This window comes from Coenobita brevimanus, chromosome 53 (assembly GCF_032717465.1).
Source record: "Coenobita brevimanus isolate Jiangsu-jjx chromosome 53, ASM3271746v2, whole genome shotgun sequence".
Classification (NCBI taxonomy): Eukaryota; Metazoa; Arthropoda; class Malacostraca; order Decapoda; family Coenobitidae; genus Coenobita; species Coenobita brevimanus.
The window spans coordinates 3,857,094-3,873,482 of record NC_137006.1 but is presented as its reverse complement, the minus strand read 5'-3'; the positions used below and the strand labels follow the sequence as shown (position 1 = coordinate 3,873,482).

The 16,389-nt window shown below is 42.8% G+C and overlaps 2 protein-coding genes across 3 annotated transcripts in view; both read left to right on the top strand.

The window, feature by feature from the left end:
- The window catches only part of LOC145400746 (WD repeat and SOCS box-containing protein 1-like), a 456,090-nt gene that overhangs the window by 102,972 nt on the left and 336,729 nt on the right, over positions 1–16,389 (top strand). The window lies entirely within an intron of this gene.
- Crag (DENN domain-containing protein Crag) overlaps positions 1–16,389 on the top strand; it is a 92,561-nt gene that overhangs the window by 58,304 nt on the left and 17,868 nt on the right. Inside the window, 1 exon segment of the mRNA XM_080273158.1 lies at positions 10,889–12,055. Coding sequence (XP_080129284.1) covers positions 10,889–12,055 — 1,167 coding nt within the window.

The window sequence follows — 16,389 nt, the reverse complement described above, 5'->3', positions numbered from 1 at the left end:
ACCATCACTTTATTCTTTTCTACATTTACTCTCAGGGCACGATGCTCACAGACATCAGCAAAACTCTGCACTAGCCTACCAAGTTCTTGTCCGGTACTTGAAAGCAGTACTGCATCATCAGCATACAACAAATTTGAGATATTCCATCCATCACCATTCATTACCAATGCCATCCCCCTCTCCATTACTCATGTTTTTACTTCTCTCATCACCCCATCCATATATACATTGAACAATGTGGGGACATCACACAACCTTGTCGCATGCCCACACCATTCGTGAACCATTCACTTAGGTGCTCATTAACCCTTACACATGCTTCACTACCATCATGAAAACTCTTGACAGCACCTAGCGGCTTACCATCTACATCATGCACAAAACTTTCCACAATCCTTCTCTGTCCACTTTGTCATATGCTTTTTCCAGATCCATGAATGCCATAAACACCTTATGGTCCTTCTCACAAGCCCTCACCACTATCTGTCTCACTGCAAATATTTGATCCACACATCCTTTGCCACTCCTAAAGCCACCCTGTTCATCACTCGCTAGGACTTCTGATCTCTCTTCTACTTTATAATAATCTTCCATATACCATCCCTACCACACTCAGTAAGCTTATGCCATGACAATTCTTGCACTCATTTCGGTCACCTTTATTTTTGTACAAGGATACAATCACAGCTTTTTTCCACTCTGCTGGCATAGTTTCACTCATCCATGCCGTCTTACATATCTCCAACAAGCACTTCATTCCATTCTCTCCACTACACTTAAGCATGTCTGCATACACCTCATCGACCCCAGCTGCTTTCCCATTTTTCAGCCGCTTCACAACACTCTTCACCTGTGCGAGTGTCACATCTCCTGGCACTGCATTCCTTCTCTGCACACCCCCAAAACCAATCATGTTTACAGCCACTCTGCTCTCTCTATTCCCATTCATCAGGCTTTCAAAATATTCTTTCCATCTGGTCCTTACTTCATCCCCATGGGTTAATAATCTACCACCTACATCCTTCACACCATCACATTTCTCTCTGTTGTCACTTCTACATTTCTGCACCTCTTTCCAGAATAACTTTATTTTTAGAGTAATTTGCATTCATTTTTCTTCCTAGATCATCATTTACCTCCTTTTTCCTCTTCACTAGTCTCTTTACGTGCTTCTTGCTGTCAGTATATTTCAGTATATTCAATTTTTATTTCAACTGAACCCCTGTCCTGTAACCACTTTAGCCACTCCTTCCTCTTTTTCCTCCAATGCTCTCTTTACCTCCTCATCCCACCATGCCGTACCTTTCTTCTTTGTTACTCTTGCCACACCACACACCGCTTTAGCACTCCTTACTAAGCAGTCCCTATATGCATTCCACAGGCTCTCCAGATCCACTTCATTCCAATTCACTGATTCTAACTCCTCTCCTTTGGTCCTGTATTCATCTGTCATTCCTTTGATCCTCAGCTTCTCAACTTTCAGCCTTTCTCCCTGACTGCTCCTCTCTCTCCTGGTCCACCTCACTCCTCTCAGCTTGATCTTGCATACCACAGTCATGTGATCTGACACACCTCCACATCTCCCTCTCACGGCCCTCGTACCAGCAACAAGAATTAAGTATAAAGGCATCATCACATGGAGAAGTTTAAGTACTGTATGTTACTCCATTGTCTAAAAATTTTGTCATATTAAATTTATGTGGAATTGGAATGTGTCTGGGTAGGTCATATTTTGAAATTGGATCTAGAAAAGTCAAGAGTGGAATATATATTAAAGCATCATCATAGGGAGAGAGAGAAGATTACTTCATTATTTATATTTTTTGTCATTTTGAATTTTGGTGGTTTTGGAATGTGTCTGGGTAGGGTATATCTTGAAATTGGATCTAGGAAAAACAAGAGTGAAATACTATATATATAAAGACATCATTACAATGGAGAGATTTAGGTCTGTTACTGCATTGTATATAGATTTTGTTGTCAGTTAAATTTTGGTGGTTTTTGAATGTGTCTTGGTAGGTTATATTTTGAAATTGGATCTGGAACAAACATTAATGGAATACATATAAAGACATCATTATATGGAAATATTTAGGTCTGTTACTCCATTGTTCATATATTTTGTCAGTTAAATTTTGGTGGTTTGAATTTGGGTTGTTTTTCAATGTGTCTGGGTAGGTCATATTTTGAAATTGGATCTAGGAAAAACAAGAGTAATATATCTATATATATATATATATATATATATATATATATATATATATATATATATATATATATATATATATTAGTGGACATTTGTGCTGGGAGGGGGTTGGTGATACCCAATACCCTCTTCAGGCATAAAATGATCCACAGGTATACATGGCGAGTGATGAGAAGGGTGGGTGGTGAACTGAATGAAAGGAAGGCAATGATTGATTATGTGTGTGTGGATGAAAGGATGCGAAGATGTGTAATGGATGCAAGAGTTTATAGAGGTTGGGGGAGTGGACTTTCTGACCACTACTTGGTGATGGCCAGAATTAGGATGCAAGTAAGATGGAGGAATAGAAGAAGGGAAAGACGAGAGGAAGGAGTAGTTGCAAGGAGAGTGGAAAGGTTTCAAGAGGATGAGAAAAAGGCAGAGTATAAGAGAGAAGTGGAGGAACGATTGGGCAAATATGAATTGGAGCAGATGGGAGACGTGGAAGGTGCGTGTAGAATATTTACAGAAGAAATATGTGCAGCATGTGATGTGGTGTGTGGAAGGAAGAGAAGACGGAGGGGGGTGCAAGGAACAGCATGGTGGACTGAAGAGGTGAAACAGGCTGTGGCACAAAAGAAGAAAGCATACAATGAATGGATGAGAAATAGGGGCGTGGAAGAGGTTGAGAGGCGGAAGAGAGAGTTATATGTAGAAAGAAAGAGAGAGGTGAAAAGATTAGTAAGAGAGAGTAAGAAGAGAGTGGATGAGGAATTTGGAAGGAATTTGAGTGTAAAGTGGAGGGACTGTAAGAAAATGTTCTGGAGAGAGGTGAAAAGAGTAAGACAAGGTGGATGTGAAGTTAGCAGGGGAGTGAAAGATAAAAATGGTAGATTACTAGTGGAGAAGGGAGAAAAAGTGAGCAGATGGAGAGAACACTTTAAGGAATTGTTGAAGGTAGAGGATGGAAGTAATGCGAGTATAAGTGGCTGGGGAATGGCTGGGAGAAGGAGGGAGGTGAGAAGACAGGAAGAAATCAGTACGATAGAAGTTGTGGAAGCAATGAAGAAAGTTAAATCAGGGAAAGCCCCAGGAATTGGTGGAGTGTGTGGTGAAATGCTGAAGCATGGGGGAGAGATAGTAGTAGAATGGATGTGGAAGATGTGCAGATTGGCCTGGGAGGAAGGTAGAGTCCCGGAGGATTGGAAGTCAGGTATAATTATTCCCTTGTACAAAGGAAAAGGGGAAAAAGAAGTGTGTGGTAATCATAGGGGCATTTGTCTTCTTAGTATAATAGGAAAAGTGTATGGTAGGATACTTATTGACAGAGTTAGAGAAAGAACAGAGAAATTAGTTGGAGAAGAACAGGGAGCTTTAGGAAGGGAAGAGGTTGTGTAGATCAGATATTCATTCTCAGATCTTTAGTGGAAAAGTTTCTAGAGAAGGGAAAGAAGTTGTATGCGGCTTTCATGGATTTGGAGAAAGCATATGACAGGGTGGATAGACAAGGATTGTGGAAAGTGTTAAGAATATATGGAGTAAATGGAAAGTTGTTGAATGCTGTGAAGAGTATGTACGATGGTGTGAAGGCTGCGGTGCGTGTGGATGGTGAACTAAGTGAATTTTTCTCTTTGAAGGTTGGGTTGAAACAGGGTTGTGTCATGTCTCCATGATTGTTCAATCTGTACATGGATGGGGTAATAAAAGAGGTACAAGGTAGGGTAGTGGATGTTGGTGTGGCCCTGGTGGGAGAGGATAGTGTTTGGAAACTCCCTGTACTGTTGTTTGCAGATGATACTGTGTTGTTGAGTGAAGACGAAGGGGAGCTGCAAGGCTTGGTGGATGAGTTTGAGAGAGTGTGTAAGAAACGGAATCTAAAGGTGAATGTAGGAAAGAGTAAAGTGATGGTCTTTGAGAGAGGTGAAGTCAGTGAATGTACAGTGAGGTTCGATGGTGAAGAATTGGAAAATGTGAGTATGTTTAAGTACTTCGGCAGTGTGATGAGTAAGGATGGAGGTTTGGAGGGTGAAGTGCTTGAAAGGGTACAGCAGGGAAGAAAGGTTGCTGGTTCCTTGAAAGCAGTGATAAGAAACAGGGAAGTGAGCATGGAAGTGAAAAAGTTACTACATGACAGTATTGTGATACCAACTCTAACGTACGGAAGTGAAGCTTGGACGTTGTTGGAAGGACACAAGTCAAGAGTGAGAGCAGTGGAAATGAGTTAATTAAGAGGAGCCTGTGGAGTCACATGGAGAGACAGGCTGACGAATGAGGATATAAAGGAGCGTTGTGGTGTGGATGTGGATGTGATAGGAAGCGTTATGAGGAACACACTGAGGTGGTTTGGCCATGTGGAGAGGATGGAGGGTGAAAGACTGACGAAGAGAGTGTATGTGAGTGAGGTGGAGGGGGAAAGAGGGAGGGGGAGGCCGAGGATGAGATGGAGGGATGGGGTGGAGAGGTATATGAGAGAGGGGGGTGTGAGTTGGGAGGAGGGGAGTGAAATGGCGGGGGACAGGGCGACTTGGAGGCGATTTGTTTGTGGCCACCCCAAACGGGATTGAGGCGTCTGGCAATATATATATATATATATATATACAATATATATACCTGTATATAAAGACATCATTACAATGGTGAGATTTAGGCAGATTATTTCATTGTTTAGATATTTTGTTGTCAGTTAAATTTTGGTGGTTTTTGAATGTGTCTGGGTAGATTATATTTTGAAATTGAATCTAGAAAAAAAAAAAACAAGAGAAAAATATATAAAAGCATCATTATATGGAGAGATTTAAGTCTATTACTTCATTTATATATATTTTGTTGTCAGATAAATTTTGGTGGTTTCTGAATGTGTGTGGGTAGGTTATTTTTTGAAATTGTGTCTTAGTGCACCTTCCTCAGCAGTTTATTTTTGTATATTGCAGTTTGATATTCTCCTGTGTGCTGTCTTTGGTATTGCTGGTTTAGTTAGGTATGTGAGTTGAAGGAAGGGCAGCCTGATGGTGGTGAGGACAGGGTGACATGGAGGTGATTTATTTGTGGCCACCAAGTCAAAGATTCAGGTGTCTGGCTATAGAGATACTGTAGGTACTTTTATTATTTTTATTATTATTGTTATTACTATTATTATTATTATGGTTATTATTATTAGGATTAGGATTATTATTATATGGTGGTGATGATGATTATGACTATTATTTTTTTTGTTATTGTTATTATTTGCTGTCTGGATGTTCACTCTGCCCTAGGGTGGCAAAGGAGGTCTGGATGATGATGATGATGATGATTATTATTATTATAGTATTTTATAACAGCATACAAGAGAATATTAACACACCCAATGCAGAAGGTAAACTGTAAGGATGGGGCGATATGGAGTGTTAAAAAAATCACATAAATACAGCTGAAATGGAATGAGGGATTTACACAGGAATTTATAGAAGGATTTTCAGAGGGATTTATACACAGATTTACTGAGAGATTTACAAAGATTTATAGAAAGATTTACATGGATTTATAGAGGGATTTACACAGGAATTTATAGAGGGATTTACACAGGGATTTAAAGAGCATTTTATAGAAGGATTATAGAGATTTACAGAGGGATTTATGGAAGGATTTACATGGATTTGCAGAGGGATTTAGAGAGATTTACACAGAGATTTACAGAGGGCAATTACTGAGGTCATCCAGTGTGTTATGAAGCAAAGAATCGCTCACAGGAGAATGTTGGCGTTGGCTTGTGGTCGACGTAAGGTTAGTGGCATCTCTCCCGGGGCCGAGTGAGGCCGAGGTAAGGCTGTGTGGTGCGGGGCGGGGCGAGGAGGGGCGGGGTGCGGCTGCCGACGTAAACCTTGATGGATAACAGACTCAATTTTATATTCTTTTGTTCCTCCCTCATTTGTGTCCCTAAGATGTTGTTACCATTTGTGTGTGTGTGTGTATGTGTGTGTGTGTGTGTGTGTGTGTGTGAATGTGTGTGTATGTGTGTGTGTGTGTGTGTGTGTGTGTGTGTGTGTGTGTGTGTGTGTTTTTGTGTGTGTGTTTATGTGTGTGTGTGTGTGTGTGTGTGTGTGTGTGTGTGTGTGTGATATCTTTTGGGGGCTTGTTCAAAACCTGTGCAATGTTGCCTGTGCAATTGCAGGATTAATTGTCAATGGAGATGCAACTCTGGCCCTTCCGTAGACCTAGAAATTGATGCTGGGAGGAAGGAAATTCAGAAAGAAAGAAGAATTGATGAAAAGAAGAATTGATAAAGGAGGACTGACATCTTTCCATCCACCAGTCTTTTCAAAACGGATGGAAGGAAGAATTGACTGGAGAAATGAGACATATTTAGCGTTTGAAGTGAAAACTGTCACCCAATTCGAGGGAGAGAGAGAGAGAGAATGAGAGCATAACCAGATCAGCATATCCAAATCCATCATTGTGAGAGAGAGTGGGAGAGAGTGTGAGAGAGAGAGTGCATAATCAGATCAGCATATCCAAATCCGTCATTGTGAGAGAGAGAGAGAGAGTGTGAGAGAGAGAGAGAGCATAACCAGATCAGCATATCCAAATCCGTCATTGTGTAAAATATCCCAAAGCCCGTCCCACCCTGAACCCATACCCTGTTCAATCCACACGTGGCAGCCCCCGCCCCAGCCCCACCGCCACCGCCACAGCACCACAGTTCATCGTTGGGGCTGTTTGGCTGTGTGGCAGTTGCGTTTCCATGTCCATTGGTCGTTTACATGAAAGCAGCACAATTTAATCTACCTGGTCCAAATTTAACCCTACCTAATGATCTGATTTAGCCTAACCTAACCTAACCTAACCCGACCTAACCTAACCAAACCTAGCCTAGCCTAACCTAACCCAACTAACCTAATCCAGCCTAACCTAACCTAACCAAAACTAGCCAAACCTAACCTAGCCTAACCTAACTCAACCTAACCTATCTCAGCCTAACCTAACCTAACCTAACTCAACCTAACCTAATCTAACTCAGCCTAACCTAACCTAACCTAACTCAACCTAACCTAACCCAACCCTACCTAATCTAACCTAACCCAACCCAACCCAACCCGACCTAACCCAACCTAACCTAACCAAGCCTATCCTAGTGTAACCTACCCTAACCTAACCAAAACTAGCCAAACCCAACCTAACCAAAGCCTAGCCTAATCTAACCTAACCAAGCTTCGTAAATAAGTGGCAACCTCATTTAACCTACATATGACCTAACCTAATCTAACCTGACCCAGCCTGGCACAGTTTCCATTAATTCATTGGCTTCTAACCCACCTTGACCCAACCAAACCCAAAGGACGGAAAAACGGGGAACGCCACACTGCCTGGCATCCAAACGGCCCCCATCCACACACCCGTACGTTTGTTCCGGCACCTCTCTGTTTGTGGTAGGAGCACTGGCGTCTCAGAGATATATTGGCACCACTGCAGCACCTCACCCTCCCTACCTGATCCGTTTGTCTTAGTTATCCCTTGGTATGGCAGCGTTTTCTTTGGTTGGCTAATTGTGGTAGTTCCCGACTGTGTGATGACTCCTTATTTCAATTATTACAAGAAACCATTTACAACGCTGGGTGATAACCATATAACCAAACCATACGTGCTCCCTACGTGTCAAGTGGGTTGGTGAAGGGTTAGTGCCCCTCCCTGTAAAACAAATAACTCAGTGTCAAATGGCCACCCCGTACGGGATTATGGCGTATTGCAATAGATAGATAGATAGATAGAATTAACAGATGATTAGGCTTACATTCTCATCAGTTAAAGCTCCCTGACACCTTTTCTTTACTGAATTATTCTCATTGGATAAAGAGGCACCCAAATACCTCTTCCTTAATGGTTTCTTCTCTGAACTACTCATTAATATCCCCTGGTCTGCTTCCATTTAATAAGGATATAGATTGCACAAATAACACTCAAGAATACAGTAACGCAGCAGAATCAGAAATAAATAGATAAAGAAGAGGTGTTGACTCCTTATTTGAAGTAACGGATCAGTTTGAAACAGAAAATGGAAGACACCACTAAATTTTTTACTCCTGGAGGTAACGGATGATTTAGAAACACAGATTAGTTGTGACAGATTTTTAAATATGAAATGGAGGATGTGTGTCTTCTGGTGTATGGATTTATTTTTATTTTACCTTCATCTGTTTATCTTGTTAAAAAAGAAAAAGGGTTAAGGACAGTTCAGAATGTTTTACATCATATAATTTAGCAAGTAATACATTCTAGACGCTGCGTATCAGTGGGAAATTGCAATACCATGGCGCTCGCTCACTCGTCACATGCTCACAAAACAATACCAAAACAACTTAATGCATTTTCAAATCTGAAGTTCTTCCATATATAGTATCTCTCTCTCTCTCTCTCTCTCTCTCTCTCTCTCTCTCTCTCTCTCTCTCCCTAGATGAACAGAAGAAGGAAAAACAAAAGAGAAAAATCTATACACCAGATTAGACACACACACACACACACACACACCAGATTATGCACCCAATACAGAAAAAAAAAAAAAAAAAGAATAACTAAGAGAGAATTTGAAATGAGAAAGAGAGAATTTGAAATGAGAGAGAGAATTTGAAATGAGAGAGAGAAGATTTGAAATGAGAAAGAGAGGATTTGAAATTTGAAAGAGGTGATTTGAAATTTGAAAGAGGTAATTTGAAATGAGGAGTTATCATGGCAGTCTTTACATGTTGGGTAATAGATTTTTTTTTACTTTGGCTCAGTGTAGAATTCATTTGGGCAGTTTGCTATAGTTTCCCTTAGTTTTCCTCTTCTGTTGGTATATATATATGTGTTGGTGGGTAGTATGTGTGTGTGTGGTAAACAGTAGGATTTGCCAGCCTAGATGTGCTGAATGTTTGGAAAGAAAGAAAGAAGAAAAGAAATAAAATGAGAAGAAAGAAAGAAAAGGAGAAGAAAGAGAGAAAGAAGCAGAGAAGAAAGAAAAAGACAGAAGAAAAATAGTAGGATTAGCTTGTGTAGGTTTGCTGAAAATTTGGGAAGAAAGAAAGAGAGATAAAAAGAAAGTAAATATGAAAGAGAAAGAAAAGACAAAGAAGAAGAAAAAGCTGAAGATGAAGAAGAAAAACACGAAGACAACAGTAAAGAAAAACGTGAATGATACTTGCCTTATACTTGTTTGAGATCAGACTTTTTAAATAATTTGCTTTTTCCTTATATTGTCATTCAACTTGGACATTTTGAGTAAGACAAGATCTATAATGGCTTCACTTACCAGAGGACATTTTGAAGTTAGACCAGATTTCTTTGTGTTAGCTAATATTAACGAAGATAAATCAGCGCTGGGAAGACGTCGGGTAGCTATGCAGTAGACTGATATGCCGGAGATCCATTTGTGGGTGTTTGTTTGGTTTGTTTTCATGTTTGGTTTGTTTTACCGGCCAGGATGCGCTGCTCTTATCAATGAAGATAAGTCAACGCTGGGAATATGTTGGGTACTTGTGCAAGTAGATTAATATGCCAGAGATCCGTTTGTGGGTGTTTGGTTTGTTTTCATGTTTGGTTATTTTCATTTGGCAGGATGCATTACTTTCGAATTTAAACTGTAAAAAACCGTTACAGTATTTGGTTATTTTCACTAGTCACTTTGAGATACTCTTTTATTTCAAACATAAAAAAAAATGTTATTTGGTTATTTTCACTAGTCACTTTGAGATACTCTTTTATTTCAAACATAAAAAAAAAATGTTATTTTGTTATTTTCACTAGTCACTTTGAGATACTCTTTTATTTCAAACATAAAAAAAAAATGTTATTTTGTTATTTTCACTAGGCAGGATGCGTTACTTTTGAATTTAAATTGTAAGAAATCATTACATGGTTTTTTCACTAGCCAGGATCCACTACTCTTGAATTTAAATAGTAAAAAAACGTTATTTGGATATTTTCACCAGCCAGGGTGCGCTTCTCCTTATTTAGAATTTCAAACAACTCAGCAACTATTCAATTTTAGTTTAATATCAGATAGAATAGGACAGGATAGGGGAGATTCTTGCGTACTGTACTTTACAGGGCAGCGTTTCTGATCTACTGCACTAGGGATCAGTGTGATATTAGTTCATATTTTAATATACAATTCATTCCCATGTATTTTAGTGTACGCTGAGAGTGATAGGTTTTAAAAGTGCTAGAAAGATGATAGGTGTAAAACTGTAAGGTGTTAAGGTGTTTTAATTAGGCTAACGCAAGGTGAGCTTCCTCGTTAAATGACCCTTGGTGAAAGATGCTGTGGAAAATGTTTGGTGAATGAGTTGCGTTAATACCCCAGTGCCAAAAATGCTGGTACTGTATTTCATTTCTCTCTCTCTCTCTCTCTCTCTCTCTCTCTCTCTCTCTCTCTCTCTCTCTCTCTTTTCCTTCCTCCTTCCTTGCCTCTTTCTTTCACTCTCTCTTTTCTTTCTTTCTCTCTCTCTGTTTCTCTCCCTCCCTTCCTCTTTTCATGCCTTTCTCTCCGTCCCATCTTTGTCTCTCTGCCATTCCTTTTATTGCCTTGTTTCATCCATTGCTGTCTATCTTTACTCTCTTTTTCTCCCTGCTTGCCTCCCACGCACTCACCCCCCCTCCCCGTGCTTTCCTACTACCCTCTCACCTCCCTGCCTACCCCCTGCCTCACCCTGCCTGCCTCCCGCTACCCCCGCCTACCCTACATGCCCCCAGATCGGACAGCTACGGCAGCGACGCCAAAATCATCACCAACCTGCTCCGCCTGGCTCGGGTGGACATCGACCCCATCGCACAGGTGGGGCAGATGCGAGGAGGGACCCCGACAAAGGACCCCACCGACCCCCCAAGGGACCCCCAGGACTCACGGCCCAATGCCCAGGGGACTCAGGACCCCATGACACGGAGCAGCGACAGCCTGAGCGACATATCCGAGGAGGGTACGCCGAGGGGCGGACGCGTACAGGGGTTCTTCACCAGGAACACCCCAGAACGCCTGTCCAACCTGTTCAGGAGGAGTGTGGACAGTGCCGACGGAAAGCTGAGGGGGCTGTGGAGGCGCGGTGCCAGTGTCAGCAGCAGCAAGGACGGCAGCGGCAGTGGCAGTGGTGGCGGTAGTGCCAGTGTCAGTCGTGGTGGAAGTGTCAGTCGCTCAAGCAGTAAAGACTCAGTGAACCTGGAGGCGGGCGTTGCAGAGTACTTGGAGGGTACAGAAAACCCAGCCTCCCCCCCCACTTCCACCCCACCCAACACGGAGAAAACCCCAGAGCCCAGTGAGACCCGTGGCCCATGTGTGGCAGGCAGTGATGGCGGTGGTGGTGGAGATGTGGTGGGGGATGGGGCAAGGCCACCTCAGACATTGCTGCCTCCACCACGCTCACCCAACATCAGCATAAGACAAGGGCCGCTCACCTACTCCCCCGCCCCATCCAGCCCCCGCCGCACCCCAGTCACTGAGAATGATCCCCTGGGGGCATTCAGTACCCCCTCCGGCAGCCCCGGCCATGAGACCATGGCCAAAACCTCCTCAGAGACCATGCTGGATGCTAAGTCAGATCCCTTGGCCAAACTGATGTCCGATCCATTTGGGATCCCGCCATCGCCCCGGCACAGCCCCGGCCGACAAACCCCAGAGCCTGGGGGCGAGGGTGGGCGGCGGTCCGGGCGTCGCGTTGCCCGCAGCGCCACCTTCACCGGCGGCCGCTCAGCCCAGGAGCCGCAGGGACACGTGCCCGTCCAGCGGTCGGCCAACTCCCTGTGGACCCTGACCCCACCCACCACCCACCAACCCTCCCCAGCCCGCTCACAGTCCCCCGACACCGCCAGCCAGGACAGTCCATCATCCACCGCCCTGGCCACACCATCATCATGGCTATCATTCAGGTAACACACCAAACCACACCACACCAGGCCAGGTTGGGTGGCAGCACACCACATCAGGGCAGGCTGGGTGGGGTCACACAGCATCCTGCCTGACATGGTGAAGGGTCACTGTACACCATCAGGCATAACTGTCAGGTCACAGGCCCTAATGCAACTCTTAATACTCCACATGTTAACCCAAGTTGTTTGGCGATTTTCACTTAACCTTAGTGTCCTTCTTGATGCCATACATACATCCTGCCAGACAACCTTACACACCATCTGTACTGCAGTTCACTCTTAACCATCCATCCATATAACCATTTAACCATCCACATTTAGGTGGTAGGTGGTGGGGAGCATTATCCACTCACTTTATGTAGTGATGCCTAATTCTTTCTTCACCTTCATCATCCTTTTTGTGTGTCTGTCCTCCTGTCTTTGTATTTCTCCCATCCATCCTGTCACTTTTTATCGTCTTTCTTTCCACTTCAGGTGGCTCTACATTGAGTGACAAGCCTAATGGTTTCCCGTAGCCCAGCAAACCATTTATAATGTTGGATGGTACCCATATAACAGGGTGATGTGGAGCCTGCCATGGTGCCTGTGTTAACTGGGTGGAGAGATGAAAATGTGGCATCATCCGGGATCCAAACCTTTACGCTCTTCCCTGCACCTTGCCGTGGTGAGGTACTGTCAGCCACAAGGGAACATCAGTTTCCTGCGTGGGTCGGGCCCTGTCGGGGCAGTTGCTTTCCTGTGGTCAATGGGACTGGTCTGGCAGACAGGCCAGGGTTAATCAGCTGCATCAACTACTGCTGCCATATGCACAGAACATTTCATACACCTGCCTAACCATCCCTCCTCGTAGCTAGTCTTATTTCAACATCCAGTCAGCATTGCTTAAACTTCCATCTCTCCAGCCATCCATCTAACCATCCAGCCACCCAGCCTTCATATGCACAGACCCATGCACTCCACCAGTCTGCCCAGCCACACCCTACCTTGCTGCCGTCATACAGCCTGCTAACCATTCAAGCCCCCTTAACTACTGTACCTCGTTGTCCACTTGTACAGAACCATCCACACACGTGCCCACCTGCCCAAACCTGGTGCTAGCCATATAAGTTTGTTAGTTACTGTACTCCTTATATTCTAACTTAGCCTAAAATTGCCACCTCTCCATCTTGAATACTCCAGTGTAGCAATAGATTAACACTAGAATATGTTGCTAGTTACAAAGAAGTGCTTTGGAAAGGATGTTCAACCATAGTATTATGTTTTTATGCCGCTGAGCAAGAGGACGAAAATCTGGGCCAAGTTAAGGTGAAAGGACAATAGACACAGTGGAAGATTGACAAATGCCACATAATTTTAACCCCTTTTCAACCGGATGATGCCTTTCTGTTTAAATACTCTTGCTGGCTAGTTTCTTCAGCTTCGGATAGGCCCTGAGGGTCGAGGGGATAGGGAGGGCTCTATCTGTCTCCTCCCAAGGCTTTATCTATCACCTCCTATCCAAAGAGTCTATCCTTAGGTGAACAGAATTGTCTGGGTAGGGGAAGGCTAGGGGCCGCGTGCTTAAATCTTCAGTCATAAAGTGGCATGCAAACCCGATTCTTTACTGCCATTTTTGTAACGCCCACGGTTATTAGGTGTGGCCAGCCTGCATCCCACATTACAAGAGTGCAGTTAGCAGTGTTTCAGGAAGGCTAGACACGCTGCATATGCCCCACCCGCTTCAGAAATCATCGTCAAAAAATAGGGACGTGGAAATAGAAGAAGGGAAGGACAGGAAGAAGCAGTAGACATGAAGGGTGGAAAGGTTACAAGAGGATGGAGAAAAGGCAGAATATAAGAGGGAAGTGGAGGGGCGATTGGGTAAATATGGATTAGAGCAGATGAAGGACGTGGAAGGTGTGTGCATGATATTCACGGAAGAAATCTGTGCAGCACGCGAGGTGGTGAGTGGGGGTGAAGGAAAGATGAAAGGGGGTGCAGTGGTGTCTGGCAATAGATAGATAGATAGTATTCCTCGCCAAAAATGGGGACAGATAGATAGATAGATAGTATTCCTCGCCAAAAATAGGGACAGATAAATAGATAGATAGTATTCCTCACTCAAAATAGGAACCTTGCATTCCACTTTGCGGTTTAATATTTCAGCACACAGTCATAAGGTACAGGGTGGTCCATAAGTAGCACTCCACTCGACGCTTCCCTGGTGGTATCATGTGCTGCAGGGATGGCACTGTCTGCTGGTGTGGGTGTGGTAGTGGGAGTAGGAAATGCAGACTGTGATAACAGCAAGCCCTCACCTCTGCACATGTCACCTGGGGAAGTGAAAGAGAAGTGTTATTTATGAACCACCCTGTACTAAGGACATCATCAGGCCAAAGGGGTTAATCGAGAATGGAACCAGCATGAAGGGAACAGAATGAGGTTAGGGATAAGTTTCAATAGGATGGCGTTAAGTACAGAAGGTGGCGGGATAAGTTTAAAATAGGATGACGTTAAGTACAGAAGGCAGTGGAATAAGTTTAGATAGGATGACGTTAAGTACAGAAGGTGGCGAGATAAGTTCAAGTAGGATGACGTTAAGTACAGAAGGCGGCAGGATAAGTTTTAAGTAGGATGGTGTTAAGTACAGAAGGTGAAGGGATAAGTTTAGATAGGATGATGTTAAATACAGAAGGCGGCGGGATAAGTTTAAGTAACATGACATTAAGTACAGAAGGTGGCAGAGTAAGTTTAAGTAGGATGGTGTTAAGTACAGAAGGTGGCAGGATAAGTTTAGATAGGATGATGTTAAGTACAGAAGGTGGTGGGATAAGTTTAAGTAGGATGGCATTAAGTACAGGAGGTTGCGGGATAAGTTTAAGTAGGATGACGTTAAGTACAGGTGGTGGAGGGATAAGTTTCAATAGGATGACGTTAAGTACAGTAAGGACAGCTTAGGAAATTAACCCTTCGTGTGCAAGCCAGGGTTTGAATATTATAATCATTTGGTTTGAATAATATCAGAATTATTACGTTTGAATTCGAATTTAAACCAAATTCTCTGCTAGGAATGCTTAGAGTGTTGAGAATATTTAGATTAACTTGGAATATTAACCAGTTTTATACTATACTCAATTTTTTTTTATTGAGGCAAAGATGCAGATGACAGGTTGGTAATTGGCTGAATGCAACCTCATGATCTCTTTACTCATTAGCATTATTGCCAACGTATATCTGAGGGGGAAATTTGGGTTAGTAAGTGTTATTCGGGATGGAGTTGAGAGGTATATGAGGGAGGGAGGGGGTGAGTTGGGGGGAGGGTAGTCAAATGGTGGGTGACAGAGCAACTCGGAGGCATTTTGTCTGCAACCACCCTTTACGGGATTAGGGCGTCGGGCTATAGATAGATATAGAGATAGAAATGTTATTCGGACATGTTGCATTCAGCCAATCATCACCAACCTGTCAAGTGCATCTTTGCCTCAATTAAAAAAAAAAAATGAGTATAGTAATGCTTTGAATTACACTTATCGGCCGACCCCAAACCCTACGCTCGACCAGGGAGTAGTCTAGTGTTCAGAAGGCTTTCCGTTTATCCTCGCAAGTAACAAAGATCGGATTCGGGCTCGTAGAGAGTCGTAAAAAGCCGAACATATATTGTGTAACCTTGGCCTTAGAGTGTGGAGTAGCGTAGAGTAGGTAGACTAATCTGTAATACTCATAGTTTACTTTTAATACTGTACGTTATATTTGGTTTACTTTGTTTATATATTATGTATTTTTAGTTTACGTTGTGTGTGTTATGTTTAAGTTTAAATTGGGTGTTTTGTGCTTAGTTTTAGGCAATTGTCCCCCCATGTCTCTTGCATGTGCACCTCAGTTCATGCTCACGGCTCAAAGGATCGTGCTTTATGCTCAAGAAGCTTTGTAATGCCTTTTCCCAAGTGATTTATTCAGCATATGACACCTTAGCATTTTCTTCTATGCTGTTTATCTAATTTTAATATCAAGACAGTATCAGTAACACAAGGGAATATTGATGTATTATGTACTGAATTAATTGCAGAAGGCTTTGTAACACCTTTTCCTCTGTGATTTATTCTGCATATGACACCTTAGCATATTCTTCTTTGCTGTTTATGTAATTTTAATATCATTACAGCATCAGTAACACACAAGGGAATACTGTATTGATGTGCTATGTACTAATTTAACTATAGGAGGCTTTGTAATGCCTTTTCCCAAGTGATTTATTCTGCTGTGGCACCTTAACATTTTCTCCTATGCTCTTTATTTAATTTTAACATCAAGACTATATCAGTAACACTATCTATCTATTTCCAGATGCCTTAATC